We start from the raw sequence: 23,596 nt of genomic DNA on the forward strand, positions 1-23,596 counted from the left end.
AAAATGAACTGACCATTTGAACAGATTTGTTTACAAAGTTAAACATAAAATATTCAATGCTACAAGTTGGTCATAGTGTAGTATAAAATACAGATGCAAAAGTAGACTGAAAGAATGGGTCATATTACAAAAGAGACATAACAAAACTGCTGAAATTAATGAGTTTGAGACCAACTGGCTTAACTAAAAACCTATGACTCCACTGGGAATTATTCATTATAAGAAAAAGGTTTAGGACTTCCTTTTGTTGCCATTTTGCCTGAACAAAATGTCATTGCAGTTTGCTTACCAATTCAGAAAGGCTAACTACTGCTGCAGTTTTAATTCTTTAAACAGTGAATTGCATTTTATACACAGGTGACCAAAAAGTTCTTCCACTATTTGTTTCAATTAATAGTACACAAATATCAAAAGGAACATCTAACTATGTTGGTAGTCAAGTGGCAAGATTCTGAAATATAAAATCATTTAAAAAACTAATCCCTTATTCAGTATGAAATGATAGGCTGTCATCAGGAGCAGGCTGGCAAAGCTAGGTCCAGATGGGAAACTGGCTGGGCAATAAGAAGAGGTAGGGTGGAAATGATGGGTAGGCTGGAAACGATGGGAACCCAAGGAAAGACATGACTGCTCCCTCTGCTGGCAAGGTTCTCACCTGCTTTAATTTTTAACTAATGAGTAGGCATTTCTTTAATTATTTAGGATCTAGCCAATAAATAATGCAGAATGTTCCTTCCTCAGTCTGTTGCTGTGTGTTTGCACATTTTTGAACTTATGGTGCCCTATTTCACTAGAATAATTTGCCATAGAATTAAGGCTCACATGGATATCTAATGGTAGAATTACTGGCATTATATTTTAATTATTCATAAAATGAAAGGCAAGATTAAGCTATTTAACCTTCAAAATATTCTATTTTACAGTGTATACACATTTTGTATTTAATTTACATATTTAATAATATTATGATAAATTGCTCACCATATCGTACTATAACAAGAACCCTTTATGTAGCAGTAAGATACTATGAAATGAAATATTCTGCAACACAAACATACTAAGTTACACATCATACCATACCAAGTGCCATTCTTCCATGAGTAAAATTCATGACCAGAGAATTCAGCGATAATGCTTGTATTAAAACTTAATTAAAAGATGCAGATAAGTAATTCATTACTTGATTTGTGATATAAATTAATAGCTGCAGTAAGAACATTTAGAAAAAATCTGTTCTAGGATTTTGGCCTACAACCAGAAGCTCCCAGAACAGGAGGGATCAGCTTTTTTTGCCCACTGTTCTCATCTGAATCCTGGCTGAAAAGCTACTCCAGCTCCCAGCTTTCCAGAAGGCTCCATCCCAGGAATCCTCGCCTGCCATTTGGTTTGCTGATTTTAATCTCACAGGACTTTCTTACAGTGGCTCCACTATGCTGAACTGGCACTTGCTCCTAGAAGTGAGTTATTATTAAACTTGTAGGTCAATTGTGGCACTAACAACTCTTTGGAAGCTTTCAGCCACGGTGTACAATTTGCTGGTCTAATTAAATATTAATTCTAAGTGTTACATTCTGTGGCTAAGAGCTTTTATTTTCCATCATCAGTCTGGAAGAGAAAGAGGTTACAAGGCTAATTTAATCTTTTTTTTTCCCTAGCATTAAAGCTTAACTACACAGGCACAAAAACATCATTAAAGATGCAGTATTCCTTTTTATTATGATTATATTGTAATTAATAGAGCAGGTCTAAACAAAAAGATGTAAAATTGGATTCTGAAATTTCAAGGTTTTTAAACAACACCAAAAGTTCATATAAAAATGTTTCTAAGCAAACACTGCACAGAAATTCAATATCCAGTTATTTGAAAATCATTTAAGATGGGAAATACATACGCAAGAATTTAAATATAAAATAGTTTTTCACAAAATTGTTGTTCTTTGTTCTGAAATGCAACAGAAAACAGATAAACCCATATTTAATGCTACATTCACAGGGCATTTTTTTCAAGAACTTGTACTTCTACTTATGCAAAAAAAATAATATCGCTTCAGAAAAACAATACTACTTCCATTTTCTAAGAGAATGACTTGCTTAAAGCAGATAACTACTTCGTCCTGCATTATTTAAAGTCACTCTTCTAATCTTTACTTATCAGTGTCCAAATGGGCTCAATACATGAGCCTCTTCCCTTCTGCTTCCATAACAGTTGTGTCCATGTCTGGACACTGGGCATTATATTAACTACTTAGTCCAGTAGCCAAAAGATTCCATATGCTTGAACAGATGACTATCTCCATACTGTGATGGGGTATTTAACTGTTTAGGTCTAATATTGCAGCTGAAAGATTTAGTTCTAAATCTTACCTAATTTTTTAAAGTTTTCATAGGCATATTTTCAGATTACATACATAAAACGTAAAATAAAATTGCAATGCTGCATATACTCATTAACTTTTAAAGTTTAACATATTCATTTAGGAAAAGTGATTTTTTTTTGATTAAAAAGACAGTGTGTTGATGAGGATGTGTATATAGTGTCCTTCTAAAAAGTAAAACTCGTTAAAATGAGAAGGTTGGTTTAGGTATGCAATTTGATATAGTGAAATCAGTTAAAAGACAATTAACATGTGGGTGCAAAAACATGCTTCAAATGTATACTCTGTTTGTTTTTGAAATGGGTAGTTGTTACCAAATCAGAAGTGGTGGAGCTAGAACACAGCCTGTTGGCAACCATAAACTTATTTTATGAAACAACAAAATATTTCTATTTCTTCTGCAACTTGATTAGCAAATACTATCAACAATAACAGAAACTGGAAACAAAATTACTCAATGTCCCACAATTTAAATTTTGACTCTGAGTTTCCTACTCGATCATCATTTTAAAGATGCTTTTATGAATATCTAGAATATCCAAACCAGAATATTAATATTTGAAAACTATGTGGATAACCCAAGAATACCTGTCATACACTCATGTCTCTCAATATTTCTTTTTATGGTTGTTAAACTGTATTTCTCACATACAACAAAAAGCAACATGCAACATTAAAAAGCAAGTAAAACCCCCCAGTATAGACCATTTAATCTTCACAGTTTCTATTTTGCAGATAATTTCAAAAGGTTGTTTAACTATGATATAGAAACTACATGGTATTTGATCTCAATACAAATTTGTGTGCATTGGCTACCTCATCAAATACCTTTGAAGGTTATTCAGTATTTTACACTTGTGAACTCTCAGAAGTTACAGTTCTAAGGCAGACAATCACTCTTAGCTCCTGTCATAGGAATAAAGATTTCAAACTGTGAGAAATTCACAAGCTATGGGAGTTCACATTTTATAATCCTGTATCAGCAATGGATTCTAAAGCACTCTGTTGCTTGACTTCGAGTTTAGCTGCTAAATTACTCAGTGTGAACACAAAAGGCTATGGATGTGAAAAGGTTTGTTTCTGAATTTTCCTACACTGAAACATACAGTAACTTATGCACTTCAGAGAATTCAAAGCATCAAAACATTAATATTGTAGGAAATTAATTTTTTAACATACTGGATGAAATAATGAAAATACCTTGCTAAACAGAACTTCAGACTCTGAGGACAGGTTCTGCAACAAGACTTATTCATACTGACTTTTCATTAGTCAATTAATTTCCCTTGGTACATGCTGACTAATAAGGTTGTTAGTCCTTACCAGTAATACAGCTTCAAGTTCAAAATAAAGGATGGCTTCAATAAAAGTGTTATGTTTTCTCCCAGTGAAAATAACAACCTACTAAAAAAAGTATTACTTAAGTGATACAAATTTGGGAAGAACAGGAACAGAATTATGAACATTATTTGGTATTTTGGGGGAAAGATGTTTTTGGATTTACCAATGATTTCTAGCAATTAAAGAAGATACCACAATAGGAAAATATTTTAAATTCTATTTTAGGGCTTTTGCAAGTATAAAACAGTGACATTAAAGTCCTTAAGGTCACACTCTGCAGCACAAGAAGCTGTTGTTTTGGGGTTTTTTTAGATTAGGTACTAAACCGCACAGATTATCAACATAGAGAAAAAGTGTCCTTATTAGTTTTTACAATATTCCTTAAATTTGGAAAGTGTAAAAACAAATGAAATCCCTCTTCAGAATGCCCTCCTTGATCAATGCTAGATTTTAAAAATGGAAGTAATTTTCCTTTTTCAAATACACCATCTGATTTCACAGGCAAAATGCATTTTCAAGAAGCAGTAGAAAGACTTGAAAAATAACCTTCCATCAACTATTTTAATCATACTTGTAAGTATCTCAATATTTATTACCTGACAGACAGTGTAAGATAAGAGTATGTTCAATTGGTAGAAAATATCAATCAAGTAAAACTTGTCACACATCATCTGAATAAAATTCATAATTGGGTAAGTTTTTAGTGTCATTTTCTTGAAATCCTCTTCCAGAACAACGTATTCCAATTTTTGTGGTTGAGAAAAGAGAATTTTCTTTTTTCTTCATGCACTGTTTACACTAGAATTTTCATCAATAAAACACAAAGAATCTGTGTGTTCTTTAGTGGACTACAATTTCTATAAATTATTCTGAAAAAAGTCTGTGCACAACCAGATTTTTTGTAAATTTGTGTCTTTTACCAAAATACAGTCTTACAGAAGACTGTGAAGACATTCAGTGTCCTGTCCAACTGGGTGAATGAGCACCACCTTTGGACAGACGCAATTCAAAGTTATTAAATCCAAGACAATGAATAGCTGGAATAATGAAAGAGCGACATTGGTGGATGTGTACCACAGAGGGAAAAGCATCAAGCACAAAATCACTGCTTAATGTTCAGCAGTCATCAAAGAGACAAAGTAGACATTAGAATGTAGAAAAAGCGAACAAACAATAACAGCATTATTGTATTATGTTATTGTAACAAAGTGAAGTATGATTAAAAGAAAGGGACTGTTTAAAAACAGATTAAGGAGGCAGCATGAGAAAAAATACAAAACAATCAGAATACAGAAAAGATAAAATAGGGAGCCTCATCCTATTGTCTCATCAGCCAACAACAAATATATTTATGAAAGGTAAAGGCAAAACTAAACTTTCTGAAAAAGAAAGAAACCAGGTAGATTTAATTTGTGGAACTCCCTGTCACAGTGCAAGATGTGAAGTATTTGGCAAAATGTATAAAAGGAACCAATCTCAAATTGTGTATATATGTATGTTCCATACATATATATGCATTATACATATAAAAATATAACTAGTCTGGGTTGGAAAGACATTGTCCCTGTTGAAAATCAGTACTAACAATTGTGAGTTTTATTTCTTTTTCACTGGAATAACTAGTACTGGGGGCTGATAGAGACAAGATATGGTATGAGTCACTACTAAAAATATATTTTTTCAAGACAAAGACAGGTAAAAATGAAACTATTTTTCTGTATATGTTATGCAGACAAAACCTTGATTAAAATGTGGTTTTTGAACTTAAATTTACCTATATGGAAATTATCCATGTGAAGAATTTACTTGTAAACCACCTAGTTAATACAGTTGGGACGCAAAAAATAATATAGAAAATGCAGAAACAGGAGTTCAGGGAATAAACGTGGAATTTCCTACATCTTCAAAAAAAGTGTGCATTTTCTCTGCCTTCAGTGTAGTGACCTTAAGATTCAACAGAGGAAGCATATGCTAGAACTTACTCTGATCAAATTAAATACATATACAGAAATGCACTTGGAAAAAAAAATCCTTCTCTCTTATTGTCTTGGAAAGAAAAGATATTTTCTTTACTTTTTTAATCCAGCAAGAAACCTCAGCAACAGAATGGTGAGTAGCTGGGTTGTGAGAATGTGAGCAGCTGCTGTTATTATAACTAAAGGTCTGTCTACGGCTTGAGCCTGAGAGACCACATGTTCGGCTGTCCTCTCATCTTGCCATCCTCACCAATTAACTATTAACATGGAGGGCTGTACACATGCTCTCAGGGGCTCTTTAACAGGCTTCTTGGAGAGTGGAACAACTACACAGCAGGGCTCTGGGAACTGAGTAATGTGGGGTATAAGGAACCCTCAGCAGCTTTGCTCCTCCTAATGACAGTTTTCTCCATAGTTTAGTGCTTAAAGAAGGATACATGAAGTTTAACAATTTAAAAAAAATTTTAATGCTCTCATTTGTTTAAGGCTGCTAAGCAAAGATTCTGGAAATGTGTGTTTTTTTTTTTTTTTTATTCAGAATATTGTAGCACTTATTGTATAACAATTCTGTAAAATTAATTTTTTTTTTTTTAAAAATGAGATATAATTTCAATCCTAACTCCATGGGAATTGATTTATATGGAATTTAGAAACACAAAACCAAAATTAACTTCCCAGGTAAGTTTGCAACAAACAAAAAACTTAGTCCTTCAGACTGTTTCTCAGAGTCACTTCTGGACTTCTCTAAAATATTATCACACCTTTTATTGACATAATATGTAAAAAAGAACACATTACAACTGATTGTATGTCCCAATTACAGACAGGTAATTCCAATGTGTAAAAAGAAGGATGCTAGATTTACATTCACAAATTCTATACATCACATTAAATTTTACTGTCAATCTTTTTGAAGGCAAACTGCCATCTAATATTTAAAAATAGCTAAGTAGGGAGATGGAGGTTTGTCCTGCAAAAGAAATATTCATATACTTTTGATCACAACAGTAAAACCAGAAAATCAAGTTTCTTTATTTTCAAAGCAGTAAGTGCATCAGGTATCTATACAAATAACATTTGCAAGGTATTCAAACACCTTTACAAAATGCAATACATAGTGAGAGTCACGTACCTATCAAAGACAGGATTTAATCTAACGATAAACTCATCTACTATGAAAACATTTTGCATAATATGAGGTTTTATCCAGTACTTTTTTACTATAATCACATCAAATTAATATCTAAAATTATAGGTTCTCTGTTCATTGTGAATAATAATTTTGCTTTTGTAAGTTACATTACCACTTGCAGAAAAAAAGACTATCTACATTTTTCCTTTTGCTAAAGAAGTTTATTTCCAGAAGATACATTTAAATCTCCATATACTCTCAGGAAAGGTGTGATTAGCAGCTTCTGATTTGGCAGCTGGGAAAAATACTCTGACACCATAACTGACTTGCTTCTGTCCCAACACAAGGGAATTTAGAATTAAAGAGTAAACCTGTATCTTTCAATTCCTGGTTTTAAAAACAAGATCACACATCAAAATAATGAGCATGACAGATGAAGACAGTGGACTGAAATATCTTGTACTGAAACTCTAAACAGTGTTCTGAAGGCAGTGAAAAAGTGCACAGAGATGTTGTTATGAAAAAAAATAAAAAAGATTACTAGCAGGATTGTCTTTGCTTTTTTACAGTTTCTGAAATTTTGACAGTTTTTCAAAATAGACTAAGAGCCACATAAGGCATAACTGTACCTAAAATGGTTTTGTGCTTAGGTTTTTGTAGATTTTGCAGCACAACTGTCCCACAAAAGTATAGGAACGCTACAGTGAAGCTATGTTTTAACTTTGACCTTTGAACAAAAAGAGTTTTCAAAATTGCATTTGTTTTCTTACTATAAACTTTAAATTTCTGTTAACTGATATGTCAGCTATGAAATATAGTAAGGACAGTGTTCCTACCTGGATAAGGTGAGCAGGCACTGTGATGATGCAGGCTGACAAAGACTTTCTGAGGAGGGCACGGAGAACATACAGAAATTTTGTAAGGCTATGAATATTTTCAGGAGTATCACTGCTACAGATGTCATCACCCCACAACATGGAACCCAGACTTTGGATTCCTATCCGCAAAATATTCTTTTGTTTTTTCTATTGAAAAAAAAGCGCCACTTGTTATTTTTTAAACATTAAGAGGAAAACATAATGCAATATTTTTAAAAATACAATTTATAGCATTCTTATCCATAATAATTATGTAGTTTACATAATCATAGTTTAATCTCACATGATCTTATAAAAATCACAAATGAAATGGCATTTTTTTCACTATCATGCTATGTCAGATAAGTAAGTACAAGTGTAAGAGACAGCACGGAAATACCAAAACCTACTAATTTGCATTTAAAACCAGCTAAATATAAGTATATTTTGACTCAAAATCCAATCATACTATGATTTTTCGTTTCCTTTCTCTCCTCCATCCCTGTCTGACATGCAAAAGAACCTCTTCTCCCGGCTCTAAACTGGTCTGCTGGAAGGGCCTGAGAGTAATCAAACACAACTTTTCCCTCTATTTTCAACTGTGCTACTTTCATAACCTGACTATTCTGACTGTTTGCTCCAGTTTCACTTTTTCTGCTACTTCAAATGAACAAGGTCAGTGGCCTACCTCACCAGCGCATGGCCCTTTCACTATTTTAGAATTCTCTGTATCGTCTACATTCCTGTCAACTCCTTCCAACTAATGAAGGAAGGTTTACCCACAGCTATGGAGAAACAGTCTGATGGAGACATCAGCAGATTGTCTCTTAAGGACTACACTTTTCTGAAAGTCCTTGACATGAGTGTTTCTGGATCTGCTTTAGCTAGCTACTCGGTACTAGAATCTAAGCTGTTTTGACATGTAAAATTCTAAACAGCCTCCCGTGTTACCTACCTAAAGACTGTTTGCTGCCCTGCAGTACGCTGGCAGAAGAGCATCCAACAGAGGCAGTGGCTAAGAGAAAGCCCCTTTTCTGAAGCGGCAGATTATGAAGCCAGAGTTGTAATTTTATGTAATTTATGCAAAGTGAAATGTCATCTCTCATGATGATAAATCTTATTTCTGCTTATATGATGTGACCTTTTCTGGTGATCTTTGAGAAGGATTTTAGGTATATTTGCTATCAGCAGCTCAGAGGGAGACAATAAGCACCACTGTTGAAAGACTTCCTGTACAAGGTGATCAAAGACACATTTCTAGAGGTCAGGGCTCATATTTAAAGGCCAGCTTTTTTTTTTTTTTTTTTTAAATAAATATAAAAAAATACTCATTTAAATAAATAAAAGCTTCCAATGTACTTTTCATTATAGAAAAGTGCTTTGATAAACTGTAGATATTAATTTCCACCAGACGGAATGAATGGTAACTATCAAGCACAAAACACTGCACAGCTGCTCTGGAAATCCAGAGGAAAGGTTTTGACAAGACAAGAGGCTACTCTTATAAATACTTCCTTCTCCGTATTGGGAAGACAGAGCCTGAGTTGTGAAACACGGTTAGTACCACATGGCTCTGCACTGATCCAACTCTCACAGCTTACGCAGTGAGCTGATCTGCCAATTAGCTTACAATCTTTGTGAAACTCTGGTGGATTCTGTAGTCTTGGGCTTTGCAGGCTTGATTTATGTAAAGTTAACTTTTTACACTACTGTATGAAGATCAGGATAATAGTACAGGATAATATGACACAATCTGATTTCTCTGTATAATTGTTAGGCTTGGATGTTCAGAGTTTTAAAAGGAATAGGAACAATAGACACTAGTCTAATATTCTTTAATGACTTCTAATCAGAGCAGATTTGTGCCTTTCTTGATGTGTGGTTAAGCAATGGTACAAAATCAGGCATTTAAAAAAAAGTATTTTATCCAGATATATCAGATATTGACCATGAAGATAAAGTATTCTGGCATTTCAAAATTTCAGAGCAAACATACATAAAATTTACAGAAATTTTTTTTAATGAGGAAAATATTTTTTTCTTATCAAGAACATCCATAAGAACAACATACAGAGAAAAAAATGTATCAGAATATCAGTTCTCTTATCGGATAAGGGATGACAGATGCTTGTTTCACAGTATTAAATCATAAGAGTTGTAAAAGATAAAGCTATTCAAACACCAGATAATATCAGATGTATTTATTTTGGCCAGTAACAGAATTTCTACCAATATGTTTCTGTCAGGCCCACAAGGCCCTGACAAATGGCTTATTCCTTAACTGAAATATAAGAAAAGCATGTCTAATATTCTGTAACAAGCCTGCAGTAACTAGTAGGATAATGTTTTTTTAGATATACCACTAGATCTTTTATATTCTCATTAGTTTTGAAGTTTGGATTTTTTTTTTTACCTTTCTCATGTAATTTCTGCAACAATGTTTGCTTTGGCAGCAAGAATTCTGATTATGAAGAATTAAAAATCCAGCTCCAGGCAAACAAAAAGCTATGCCCTCCAACTTTATTAACCTTGACAATCACCCAACTTGAGCTCCAAAGTATACCAAAGATATGTTAAGTAAATATATTTGCTTACGAAAGTTCTGTTATCAAACATGATAAAACCAAATATTCTGAAACAAACAAGTGCTATTCTGTATGACTTAAAACCATGCTCAATTTATAAAGGATTCATACTTAATGATCAGCAGCAAAGACTTACTAGGAGGTTTTAGAAAGGATGTAAAACTGGTGCTCATACTTCTGGGTTATAGGTCATTCGTACCCTGAATTTCCAAATAGATCTTGGCAAAGATGTTCCAGTCAGTGTGAACAAACAGGTAATTGCTTTGGTTAACCAAACCTTTCTTTAGCTTAATACTTCAATCAGGAATTACTGTCCTAAGGCCCACAAAGTCATGCAGGACAGTCAACCTATGATGGCCAACAGCAGATGATCCTATAAAACTAATGTTAACTAATCATACTAGATGCTAGAGATGCTTGACCATTTTATCAGAGGTCTACTAAACCTCTAGTGGTAGTTTTCACTAATTTTCCTAATAGTGTTAAACCTGTTAGCTGGGGTGAGTCACACTCTGCTCATTTTTCCCCAGACTCCTCTCCAAATACTAGTAAAAAAGGAGTAGTAAGTCATTGGCATACTGATGTGAAAGTACCCAAAAATATTTGAAAGTTTTACTAGCCAGGTTAAACTTTTCCTTTGAATCCAGATCCAACAAGCAACACATTTCTATAGACCTCTATAGTCTACAGATTTTGAAAGGATTATACTTCATAGTACAAAAAATGAAGCATTAACGGCATCAGCTTCTGTCATTCACAGACAGTGATTAACGAATCTACTTAAAGTCAGTACATAGATCTCTTGGAAGTTCATGTACCTCCCTGCTACATTTTGGCTCTTGCAGTTTTCTCCAAACTTCATGAAGACCACTGCCAATAGGACCTGCCCAAAGGGGAGAGGATTATTTGGGGGGGAAGCACATACATGCACAAACTTCTCAGAACCTTGTATTATTATTACATACAGGAAAGGACACGGCTCCAGAAAAATACAGGCTGGTCCCTTCTCTACAATTTTTGCATCTGGCTACTTAGAAAGTACTTATGGAGTCTCAGTAAATAGAAGGGAATACAGAGTAGCCCAGAGGTGAATTTCTCATAGATTTGGAAAATAACAAGATCCAAGGTGTGTTCTGGACCATAACTACATTCAACTCTGGACATATTTTGAAGAAGTGTGTATTATATATTGCTTCTAAACGTACAAAATTTGAGTGTACAAAGAAAGATGATGCATAGGGAAAAGAGGAAACTTAAAGTAACAGAAACTGCTCCAGGAAATCATATGCATTATCTCCCTTGAAACAGAAACAACTACACAAGTGCTAATGGCTTTCTAGATGGATAAACAGGCCTGAAAAAGGACTCTTTCTAACTTCTAAAGCTTCACCTCAGAAACTTATAAATGTCATTTACCAAACATATACTTTTAAATTCATCTGAGTTAAGGTTCTGGTTTTGCTTTATTGACACTAGTAAGACATTCTGTAACAATGAACAAGTACTGCAAATAACTATCGATGATGTTTAATTCTTCCCTGCTTGCAAGCAAAAAACCCAAAAATATTGGCTGTGATCAACCTTCATATTCTTTTACACATAAAAAAATTTCAGGAATATATATATATATATAAAGTAAAATAAGAAACACCAGCCTAATCTCTTCAGCAGGAGGTTGTTTGCTGGCTTGAAGGCTGGCAGGGTGTTTGTTTCACTCAGTGCTGCTCTTTGCAGCCAGCAAGCTCTCGGGCTTCCCCAGGACCTGTCACCGTGCAGGAGGAGCATCTCTGCACACCGTGCCTAGGGTAGGATGACAAGCCTGTTGCCATGGCTACCACAGCGAGTGGGGAGAGGTGCCTGTCAGGGACCAATTTACTCCTCCAGACTGGCACTGCCGCCAAAGGGAAGGCAAGCTCTCCCATAAATCTCAGCAGACGCTAAACACTGAACACAAATAACCTAAATTTACACACAAGTGTTCTGTGCAGGTAACATTTCTAAAACATACAGATAGACACAAAAATATCCATTCCAACATTATCTTCTCTGTGAAAATGATTTCTAAAATATTCAGCTGGTAATAGTACACAGTCTTGTATTATATTCTTTGAGGCTCTCCAGCATCTCTACTAATTAACTTCTGTAGCAACATTTGTGTTGTACAACAGTAAAGATAATTACCTATCAATTAAGCATCAATATATATGATTTATTATTTCATTTCCATCAACTCCAAAGGACTCACATACTACTGAATATGACAATGAATAATAGATAAGGCACTGCTCAAATTAGAAGAGGCTTTCAGCCGATTATGCTTAAAATGTTTTTGATTACCCACAGTCTGATTTACAAAGAGTACAGAGATTTTTAGAAGTCTGGTAAGCTGTTTTGATTTGTAAGTTGAAATAGCATTCTTATTTCTTTACTTGCGTTTCTACATAAAGATGCACACTATTTAATTCATTAAAAATTCACTCCACTCCAGTTAAAACAACACTGAAGAAATCTGAAAGTTTAAGATTATATGTTCAATCTCAAGAGTCTTGAACACATTAATGCTAAAAGCAATAGTTTGAAAAAAATACTGTAGAGGAAAATGTGTTTTGCTTAATTACATTATATTTGGCAATCCATTTATTAGCTAATTGGACAGAATATGCATTTTACTAATGTTAGTTTACAGTTCTTTCTTGCATGGTCTGCGTATCTGTAACAGGTAAAAACTCCAAATGCACATTAAAATATGAACCACACTATTTACTTTGCTTGTTTACTTTAGCAATGCTTAGAAACAGCTTGTTCCTTGTTACTTTGCCCAAGACCTTCTTGTGCCACCCTTGAAAATTCAGAAAACAACGTTAGAGGATTATAGAAGAGTATGAGGGTCTTCAGTACCTGGGGATCAGAGCCATCAAACCCCTCCTGGTAAATGATCCTCTGAATGGACTGAAGCAGCCTTATGTAAGCACTGTTCATATTACTGTTGGTGAGAAGAAATAGTTTAGTATTTTAATTTTAATATTTTAGTATTTTATATTTATATTTAATATTATATATTTTAATTTTAATATTCTGCTATGTGTCTCTAACAGGTGTATTAAAAATAAATATAAGTAGGTGCAGCTTTCAGTTCAAAAGCGACATACAGAAAAAAGTGTTATAGAAGAAAAAAACCCAAACCTCTTTGAATAAAGTTGACATTATAAGCAGTTGTGATTTCTTCATGTTAACTAGTTCAGTGCTCAGACATTTAGTGAAAGCTAAAATCTCTAGGGATTAAGATAACTTAATTATGTCAGGCTCACTTACATCTAGGAGATTAATGATTTAATGTATCAATTTAAAGTTGAAACCATTATAGCACAGTACTAATCTTCTATAACTGACAAAGATCTACCCAATTGTTATTCCAAGTATACCTAATCGACATCCTGATGAACAGAGTTGACTTTCTATTACTGAAAACTTTCATATACACAACTGCTAAAACAATCAAAACTAACAAAAAAAAGACACAACATTTTCACAATTAAAAAGCTCATGTAGTTAACGTGGTTTATTTTTTTTAGTTTTTTTTTTTTTTTTTGATACCACACCAGAGCATAAGATACATTCTGCTATGCTACAGTTCTATTTTGTATCTATATACTATAGGTATTATTACTGTTTTATTTGCATGACAGCAGAATTGTGAGGTAGAATTTCTTTTATGTATTATTTAGAAAATATAATATTTAAAAAAAAGGCAAATCAGTGGCTAAAAATGGATTTAAGCAGACTTCAAAGAAAAGTTTAGTAAATAGTCTTGTCAAAGTCTTAGAAGGTCCAGCTCCTGCACATTCAAAGCACTTCTTCAGATATCCATCCCAGCCATGCTCTCCAGTCCACAGGCTAAGAAACACAAAGGACAGAAAGTCCTAATCTTTACTTTAAAAAAGCAAGCCAGTTGTTCGCTTTTAAGAGAGACATACTGTTTTCTTAAATCCCATAGTGCATACTGGCTTGTGTGTCTGGATTTGATGTAGGTTCCTCACTGCAGCTAAGAGTTTAAGCCATTCTGTCTTTCCTAGCTTCAGGGTTTCCTTCTAGTCTCACTAAATACCATCAGGGGTTGTGGATTCAAACCTTTTTGTGTACTTCCTGGGAAATATGACAGGCTATTTTGAAAATTTTGCCTCTAAAAATATTCTTGCTCTAATCAATTTGCATGTCTGGTCTGATAACAGCCCAGGTTGGAAAGGACCTTGAAAGATCACCTGGTCCAAACATTAATGAAACTGTTCCCATTATTTTAGGAAGAACCAAAAATGTTGTCCAAATGCATTTTACTAATAATACCTAAATAAACCCAAATAAACCTGCTTTCATAATTTTGCACAGGAGAGAAGACAACTTTTCTGAGAAGTGTTTAAGAGTTGCAAACATCTGTCTTTTACCCCACTGCTTTAACTCAGAATTCTACATTTCCTCCAAGAAAACAGTCTCAACCCAAACCCAACCCCCACAATGATATATTTAGGTTATAAAGTACAATCAAAAGTGTCATATAGTCATAATAATTTCAAGTTTTGAAATAGTGTCAGAAAACATTATGAGATGACCTTGGATACAAATAAAGGGGAGAGTTTCCAAATTAAACTGTTTATTTATTTTCAGATTTAGTACCCTAGAAAGCTACTGGTTAAACTGAGGTACCTTAATAATTTAATGCTCTCTATGAAATTCACAGCTGAAAATAAATGGCCATATATAATCTCAACATGACATTTAACAAGTAAAGTTCGCCTTGCTATACAAGAGTATCTCAAACAGAAAAGAAAGAGTAAATATTCACTTATGAAGTCAATTACTTTCCTAGCATTTAGCTGCAAAAGGAAGGCTGTTAAATGTTATACCTATACCGTCTTGCAGGTGTCAGTTTACAGGGTAGGTGGAGGGGAAGAGGGCTTTAGCCTCCACGCTACCCAGAATGTGTTGTCTCCATGTCTTCACATTACTGCAACACACACACAATCCTTGTTGCTTACACAGTGCTGTGATTTCTTCCCAGCTTTGCCAGAGCTGGAGAAAATCTGCAGCACTTCACAATAACCAGAAGCATTCATGTATCCTTTTGGATATTCCTTTATCCTTTTGGAAAAGATAGAAACTGCTGCTCTCCAACATTACGAAGTAGTTTGCAACTATCTTGTAGCCACAGCCAGGAACACAGTATGTGTAATATGAAAAGACGACTGTAGTCTTTGTCATCACAAACTAATTTTCAAGTTTGTGTATCTATCACTTATTTTGCTTATGAGTATTACCATGCTATCTATAGGGATGCCAGAGAATATACTGCAATCACAATACTTGCCAATTCCTGATTTGTTACTAACTTGCTTTTAAAAGTTAGTGGATAAAAGAATAAAATACCTAAAGCATTAGCAGAATTAAAGGGTCCCAAAATGAAAGCAAACAAATAAAAGAGATCGTCAATTAATCCATCAGAAAAAGCTTTGCAGCAAAGAAAGAATTAAAGAAAATAATGTAATGCCTACCAAATTTTTTTTAAAAAAATTAAAAATAGGTGCTCTTCTACTTCTTGATAAAATGTTAATGGTTTACTTGAATTTGAACCATGCTATGTAAATAAGGACATGAAAAATTTATGGAAACACAGTTTATAAAAACAAGTTGCATTACCCTTCTGGCAATGTTTATCATAATATTTAAGAAAGGAAGTAAGATATTTCTTATTTTCTAATTTCTAGTCTTTTTTTGGCTTTGTTACTAAACACCATTTAATTCTGATAATGAGTTTAAACAATTCCTTCTTTACCCTTTTTTTTTTGTTTAGCAATTTAGTAATGGATAAAGCAGGGGCTGGCAAGAAGGTATCCTAGTTACAATGGAGCCTCTGACTTCTCTGTTGATAGTTTCTAAGCAGTTAACAAAGGTTAGGTTATCAAGGGTATGACAAATAGCCTTATTATGTATAAGGAGACCCCATTAGGCACGACAGTTAAACCCGTTTTATCTAAATTTATCGGTAAATCTAGACTCTAGACAAATTTATTCTTTTTCAAAAGCACATACATTCTTAAGGTAAAACTTATGGGTATTATTGAAAAACTACTGCTTAATTATTTTAGTTCCCTTGATTATCAAACTTTCTCTTTTGGTAATTGCAAATGAACAACAAGGGTAGAAGTAGAAGGGTAGAAAGTAAGCCTTTTCTGTGATGCACAGTTATCACAAAGGATATTTCTGCCTTCCTGTTAAGTACCAGCTTTAGCAATGCAACGAAAAGGACACCAGAATATCCTAGCAACAACAACTGGAAAACAGTTGCTGTCAGCTGCATAACCCCATTAACCTGGTCCTAGCATTAGGGCCAGGACATAACTGCCCTCCCCTAAAATAAAAAATAATGAGATAAGAAAGAGAAGGTTTACGTCTTCTTTTGGCACCAAACACCCAGTCCCATTTACTACTTCCTTTAGGAGAACAGACTTCCTAATCTGGTTTCAATTAATGTTTATCATGGGCCAATGAACTTCTACCTATCTTGAGTGATTATCCAAAAGGGGACCTGTAATCTAATTTAGCCATCAGGTACCAGAACTGCAGAAAGGAGAGCAAACACAGTACTCCTCATCTCCCTCCATCAAAAAGCAGATACACACACGTGTGCAAAAGCACAGGAAAGAAAAGAAAGACTGATTCAGACTTTAAGGTGAACAAATGATGTATATAACTTCCAAATTGCAAAGTAAAAGCCAGTCAATAACTTAGTTCTGTCTAATCAGTCACAGAATCTCCTTTCTTTGCAAGTCCATAAATAAGCCAAGTGCTTGTGTGGATAGGAAGAGAGGGGACATGAGTTCTAAAAAGGGCCAAGAGTTTCTGGCCCAAATAAAGCCTCTACCTCTCTGATTCTGCAAGGGAAGCACTGTAATTATTTTGCAATAGACATTAGCTACAATTTCAGAGACAGTTCACTCACTGACGAACAGTTTAAATAAAATAGGTTTCTTAACATGATGCTGGAGAATTAGAAGCACCAAGATGATTTGGTCCTTTTAACAAATACATGTTCTTATGCCACAACACATTACAAAGGACCTTGCTTATTAAAAGATGCAGCACTGTTTTTCCAAGGATTGTAAAATATATGTTCACTATACTCACTGTTTCTGTCAGGAGAGTATAAACTGTACAGGAAAATGTGGTATGTTGCTTTTCTTGTATATTTTCTGCTGTAACTGTATAACCTATTCTTTGTTATCACTTCCCAGAGTGGTGAAAGGAAAGCAAAGGATTTTTCTTCTTGTTCCCCATCCCCTCCCAAAGAAAAGAAGGGTGGGGGAAGAGAACTGTTCCAAATTTCAAGGAGGAGAAGTGAAACCTAAGGCCTCCAAATCTAGTCACCTTCTCACTGAAAAAGAAAGGCTGGTCAACAAGGTGAATTCTAAGTGCATCTAACAAGTTATAGATTAAGTACATTCTTTGAGGAACATTATTTACATACAAAAGTAGCAGATCTCTACCAGGAACAGAAAAAAACCCACCCAAAAAGTAAAACACTTAGGGAACACCTTGCTCAGATCAGTACCTATGATAATTTAATCAAAAAAGTGCAATTAAAAAAAATATACTGAGCTTCTAAAATCTTTCTTTACAATTACTAGCTTGTCATTGCAGAACATATAGCTTATAACCTCAATATAGAATGTGTGTATGTTGGGTTCAGTACACTTTCCATGATGACTACATAATTTAAGGTGCCTCCTCAATGGCTGTAGTTACAGGGCTATGACAATTTATTTCTTAATAAATTTATTTCTCTGAACTTAAACCATGCTGTGCTCTGCTACATTACAAATATTTAGAATGGATCATGCTAACTAAAATAATGTGGAGATATTTTGAGAAGACAGAACAGTTTTTCTTTTTTTAGTTCACTAATTCCTAATTTTTTGTGACTTCTGATACTATAAAGAGGTATCATCCATCAATAACAATAACATTTACTTATGGAAAATTATATACTAGGCAAAACTATCAGTTTCCACTTCCTCCTCAACCTCCATATTCATGACAAAAGCAGAACATTCTTAGATTAAAAAAAAGCCACAAACCACACCGCTGATTTTGGTCTGCTCTCCTACATGATTTAAGAGAAAATTGCATTGAGAAATGTCTTTACTGATACATATCTTGCAAAGTATACCCTTTAGAAAGTCATGAAATCTTTCACATCCTATAATAAACAGCCTATTAATGTAAATTATTTCAATAATGAACTATGCCCTTTCTTAAAAATGCCTCATTTTTGAATGATTTGTGTTCTTTCGATAAATTAAATTGAAAAAATCATATTTTAGAGATTTTCAAGTAATTTTGTAACATTTTTTTTAGTTCATTCCAGGCTATCAGTACTTTTTTTGAGGTATTGTCAGCCTAATAGATTACAGAGATTTCGTAATGCCATATAGGTAATTAGCATTATGTGACCAGGTGTTTCTTTGGTTATGCATCTAAGACCATAGTCTGAGAACTTTATGTTTAAGAAATTATACCCTCTAAGTGAAGACATGCTAACTAGCCATATCCATGCTCCCAGTTCACTGTAACACAGAGTAAAAGTGTCATGGTTTAGGCCCAGCTGGCAATTAAGCACCACGCAGCCACTCGCTCACTCCTTGCCACTGGTGGGATGGGGAGGAGAATCAGAAGAAAAAGGTAAAATCTCGTGGGCTGAGATAAGGGCAGTTTAATAGGACAACACAAGGAGAGGAGAAATAGTAATAACAATACTAATAAGAGAACATACAAAGCGAGTGAGGCACAATGCAATTGTTCACCACCCGCAACCCGACGACCAGCCCGTTCCCGAGCTGCGATTCCTCCCTCGGCCAGCCCCCCCCAAGTTTATATACTGAGCATGATGTATATGGCTAGTTCAGGTCAGATGTCCTGGCTGTGTCCTCTCCCAGCTTCTTGTGAAAATTAACTATATCCCAGCCGAACCCAGGACAAAAAGAGGTTAGCTCAAGCTCTCAGTGGGACCCTTCAGGCAATCAAAGATGAGGTCTAATACAAATTGTTGACTTCTATTGGAAGGGTTAACTGGGACTATCGTATTACTTTCTTTCAAATCATTGTCTAGTTAATCAAGAGAACAGAAATTTTTACTATTCTATGATAAATTGAACTTAGCTTTAGAAGCCAGAAGCACTGTGTTGTTTTTCCAAGCAGTGATGCCAACAAAATAATATCCTTTCCCTCTCCCTTTTATAAACTTTCTTTAATGAAATCACCCTGACAGGGCTGTGAGCTTGTTTTCATTCCTTGAGAAAGGAATCCTTCCTTCAGAATTCCATTACAATATTTGTAAAAAATACAGTACAAGTCTGTTGGGTTTCTGTAAAAGCATAAATGTTTTGAGACCAGTGAAATAATTGGTAACATTCATACTCAGTATTGGATTTAATACACTGTGACTAATGTGTATTAAAGAATCACTGAAGATAGGAATGAAAAGGACCTCAAGAGGTCAGGTAGTCTATTTTCTTGCCCCAAGGCAAGACGAACTACATCTAAACCATCTCTGACAGATATTTACCTAACTTGTCCTTAGAAATTTTCAATGATGGAGATTCTACAATACTCCCAACTGCAAGGCAACTTCTTCTTGTGCTAATCATTAGAAAAATATCTCATTCCCAACCTGTATTTCTACCACTACAGTTTACTGTAGCCCCTTACTGCTTGTCCTACCCTCAGCAGACAACAGAGTTACTACCTTCCGTATGTCAGTTTTTAACGTGCTTAAATTTGTCTAAGAACTTCCATTCTTCCATTACGGACCATACGTCCCGGTTCTAGAAGTATACCCATCTTCACACCCTTCTCTAACTGATACAGAGTTTTCTTGAAGGATGCTACCAAAAGCTGGACAGCCTTGTAATGGCTGAGCAGAACAGAAGTACTTTGCATGTCTTTCACATTAACTTCCAGTTTACCACCTCCATGCTTTTAAAATTATGCTTCTTGGTAGCACTAATCACACAACACTGCTAATATATTTTACGTTCAAGATACTTTATAACCCCAGGTCTTCTTCTGGAGACCTGCTACACTATTTTTTATTTGTTCAACTAATTATTCCTACTAGTATGATATCTGGCATGTGTTCACTGAATTCCATATAGTTTATTCCAGATCACCGACCTAAATCTTCTTGAATTCTAATTCCATTATCTAATCTGCATGCAATTATTCCTTCCACTTTTTCCCAAGTTTGACATTATGACCGTAACTTTATGACTGACTGCACCCATTGCTCAGGATACATATCAAGCCAAATTAGTACTAGATTATTACCAGACCCAACACTGCGATAAAGCCTGGTACTTCACTCAGGTTCAGCTGTGACTCAGTGACAGCTTATTTAGAAGATAAGGATTTAACAATCAACATGACAAAAAGAAAACTGTCAAACCAGTCTATGTTCCTCCTTTGACAAGATAACAGACTTCATCAATGCAGAATATCTCCTGTTTTATTTTAGAGCCTTTTGACTCTACCCCAGTTGAATACCCATAAGCAAACAAAGGAAACACTGGGTATACTGGGTGAAACTACCCTAGAAGCTTAAAAATGGATTATATTATTTTTTCTGGTATTTTTCAGAGCACAGTTGTTATCCCACAGATGTCTTCACCTTCTCTCCTTAAAGACAGGCATTGCTTTGGCCTTTTTGACTTTGTGGAACTTTGACAATTCTTTACATTTTACTGATGAACTTCATTAGGTCCCAGCTTGAAAACATTTATGCATTTTCTAACCTGGTCTTTCCTTACGTAAATTGGGTTGTCCAATTTGCTGATAGCAACTGTGCTAGGTGCACATCAATTTGGGTTTTGGGGTAACGGGAAAAGTAGCTTTTCTCTACTTCCATAATTTTTTAAAAACTCCCGTTGTACAACACTGATGAACAGAAGTTGAAATTCTAATTCATCTTATTTTTAAAATGTGTCTCCAAATTGAATGACTGTAATTATGGGAAACTTAAATCTTCAATTTCTCTATGGGGAAATAAGCTTTATTTCAGAGGCAGTAATTCTGAAAAATTCTTCTCACTTTGTCTTAACCTTGACCTAGTGCAACCTTTTTAATACAGGGAATCCAAAACCAGTGGTGTTTGTGGTCAGGAAAGACAATAATCAAAGTTAGAAAACAAATGATCTACTGTAAATGAAGAGTCGTACACATCTCTTCACAGTTCCCACAGATTTCTGTCTGAGAGTTCACTATTCCTAATGTGTTTCTTATTCCTCCCTATTCCTTATCACATTGCATTGTGGTCTAAGAAAACAATGTTTAGATGGTGGCTGTCTGTTACCTTGGGACCTGCCTTTACTCCCAACAATACAATTCTTTCATTTCCTCAGGAGAGACTTCTTGAAGGAGACCCATGTTGTGGATGCAGGGAGAATTAAAGGAGATAAGACTTCCAAAATCCATCTTTATCTGATCATGTTCCTTACCTCATCACTCTGTGCTCTACTAATTTGCCAAGCAAATTAACTAAATCTAATCTTTCTGTTTGATTAAAACTAAAAGTAAGAATTCATACGGTAAGAATGATGAGGTTTTGTCAGTATAGTCCACAACGAAAATATCAGAGTTAAGTGAGGCTTATAAAATCAAATGCATAAAAGTTAAAGTCCATTTCCTATACTATACATACGAGTTAATTTGATTTTAATGTAAAATGTACAAATATTTGACAGCCATACAGTTAATGGAATTAAGCCCAGAGTCATGAGACATTCTAGTTAGCTAGAGAAAAGACAGAAAGGGAGTTAAATTGCTCAATAACAATATAAGCACTTGCAACCTGTCAGATAGTCTTTTGTCTATCCTGTATGGCCCTGTTACTAAAAAAAAAAAAAAATTAAACATAATATAAAGTTGGTTCAAATATTTACCATAGAAAAAATAAAATGCAAGTTTTCTGCTTTCTCCTGAAAGTGTATTTTTTTTAAAACATCACAACAACACGTAACACAGAAGTAAATTACAAACAGACTTGGATTTTGCTTTTTTACAGCTCTAAGAAAGGTGCTTCATACTGCACTTCCTTCATGAATCTCAGTTTTTATATTTGAGTGTACTGTAATGAAAATCAGTCACAATAAAGCATACTGTACTACCACTTCCAGGAGCTGGCCCTATACACTGGGATCTATAAAACTAGGTATTATATAAATTAAATGACTGGGCAGAACAAAGAGATTGCTAGCCCATATTTGATGTTTGACTTGACTTGAAATGTCTCCAAGAAAGATACAATGAATATGTGTGCTACAGGGTAATATGAGTCTTTGCTACTGTCACTCATTTCCTCTTGGTCTTTCTTAATTCATTACTGATAGACATAAATGATAATGTTATCCATTCAAAGAGGAGTTTATGATTTTCTCTGGAATTAGGGGTGTTGTGTAAGACATAATTAGTGATTGCAATTCTGTTTACAGTATTTTGTATTTTCCTTAGGTGAAGCTGTAGGATGTAAGAAGTAAAAGTCACACAATAAACTAATCTGATATAGCATTCTAAGCTATGTAGGTCAAGGATGGTCTGTCTTCTTAGCCCTAAAACCTGTATGGATATCTTCCTAAAACTGATAGCTACCTGACACACACATTTCTGAAAGCTGATGGGCATGGTGCTCAGGGAATAGTTCACAGACAGATAGTAATAGTTTTCCCCAGTCCCCACACTCAGCTGTCAGTAGGGCTGGACCGAACATGCAGGTGCATCCTAGACTGTCCTAGTAATGTCTGCCTTAATTGTCCCTGCCAACTTGCTTGCTCCCACGGCTGAGGAGTCAGAGTACTGAGCTGTCTGTGTGCCACAGCAACTTTGCTGCCAGTCATGGCATGTAGCACTGACATGAGAACCACAGCTGAACTGCTTGTGAGCCATGCACGGCTACAAGATTTTTCAAGCAAGTGTGTAGATACAAAAATATCCTTTACTACTAATATGCAGACAGAATTTGAACACACAACAGAAGCATGTAGTTTTAGAACTTACCATGGTTTCATTTTAGGCTGTAAAGACAGTTCTTCAGGAAGGTAAAAACTGTGCCAATTTCTGGACTGAAACAGTTCTGGAGGCATTGTTTTAGAAACATCATAATAATGGCCAAACTTTGTAGATGTTGGGCTGGCCTGTGGAAACCACAACACTGATTACAATAACCTATTAAATTATTATCTGTCAAAAGAAAATTATTAACTAGCAATACACTTGAAAGAAACTTCTAGTT

At 34.7% G+C, this 23,596-nt stretch overlaps 1 protein-coding gene across 2 annotated transcripts in view; it reads right to left on the reverse strand.

The window, feature by feature from the left end:
- Positions 1-23,596, reverse strand: part of ELP4 (elongator acetyltransferase complex subunit 4) — a 149,356-nt gene that overhangs the window by 90,019 nt on the left and 35,741 nt on the right. For both annotated transcript variants that reach the window (XM_074884686.1, XM_074884687.1), the window contains exons 5-7: positions 23,362-23,498; positions 13,165-13,249; positions 7,661-7,849 (exon numbers count right to left, since the gene is read on the reverse strand). In XM_074884686.1, the coding sequence (XP_074740787.1) occupies positions 7,661-7,849; positions 13,165-13,249; positions 23,362-23,498 (411 nt within the window). The remainder of the gene's footprint in view (positions 1-7,660; positions 7,850-13,164; positions 13,250-23,361; positions 23,499-23,596) is intronic.

The sequence above is a fragment of the Strix uralensis genome, chromosome 15 (genome assembly GCF_047716275.1).
Source record: "Strix uralensis isolate ZFMK-TIS-50842 chromosome 15, bStrUra1, whole genome shotgun sequence".
In the NCBI taxonomy this organism is placed as follows: domain Eukaryota; kingdom Metazoa; phylum Chordata; class Aves; order Strigiformes; family Strigidae; genus Strix; species Strix uralensis.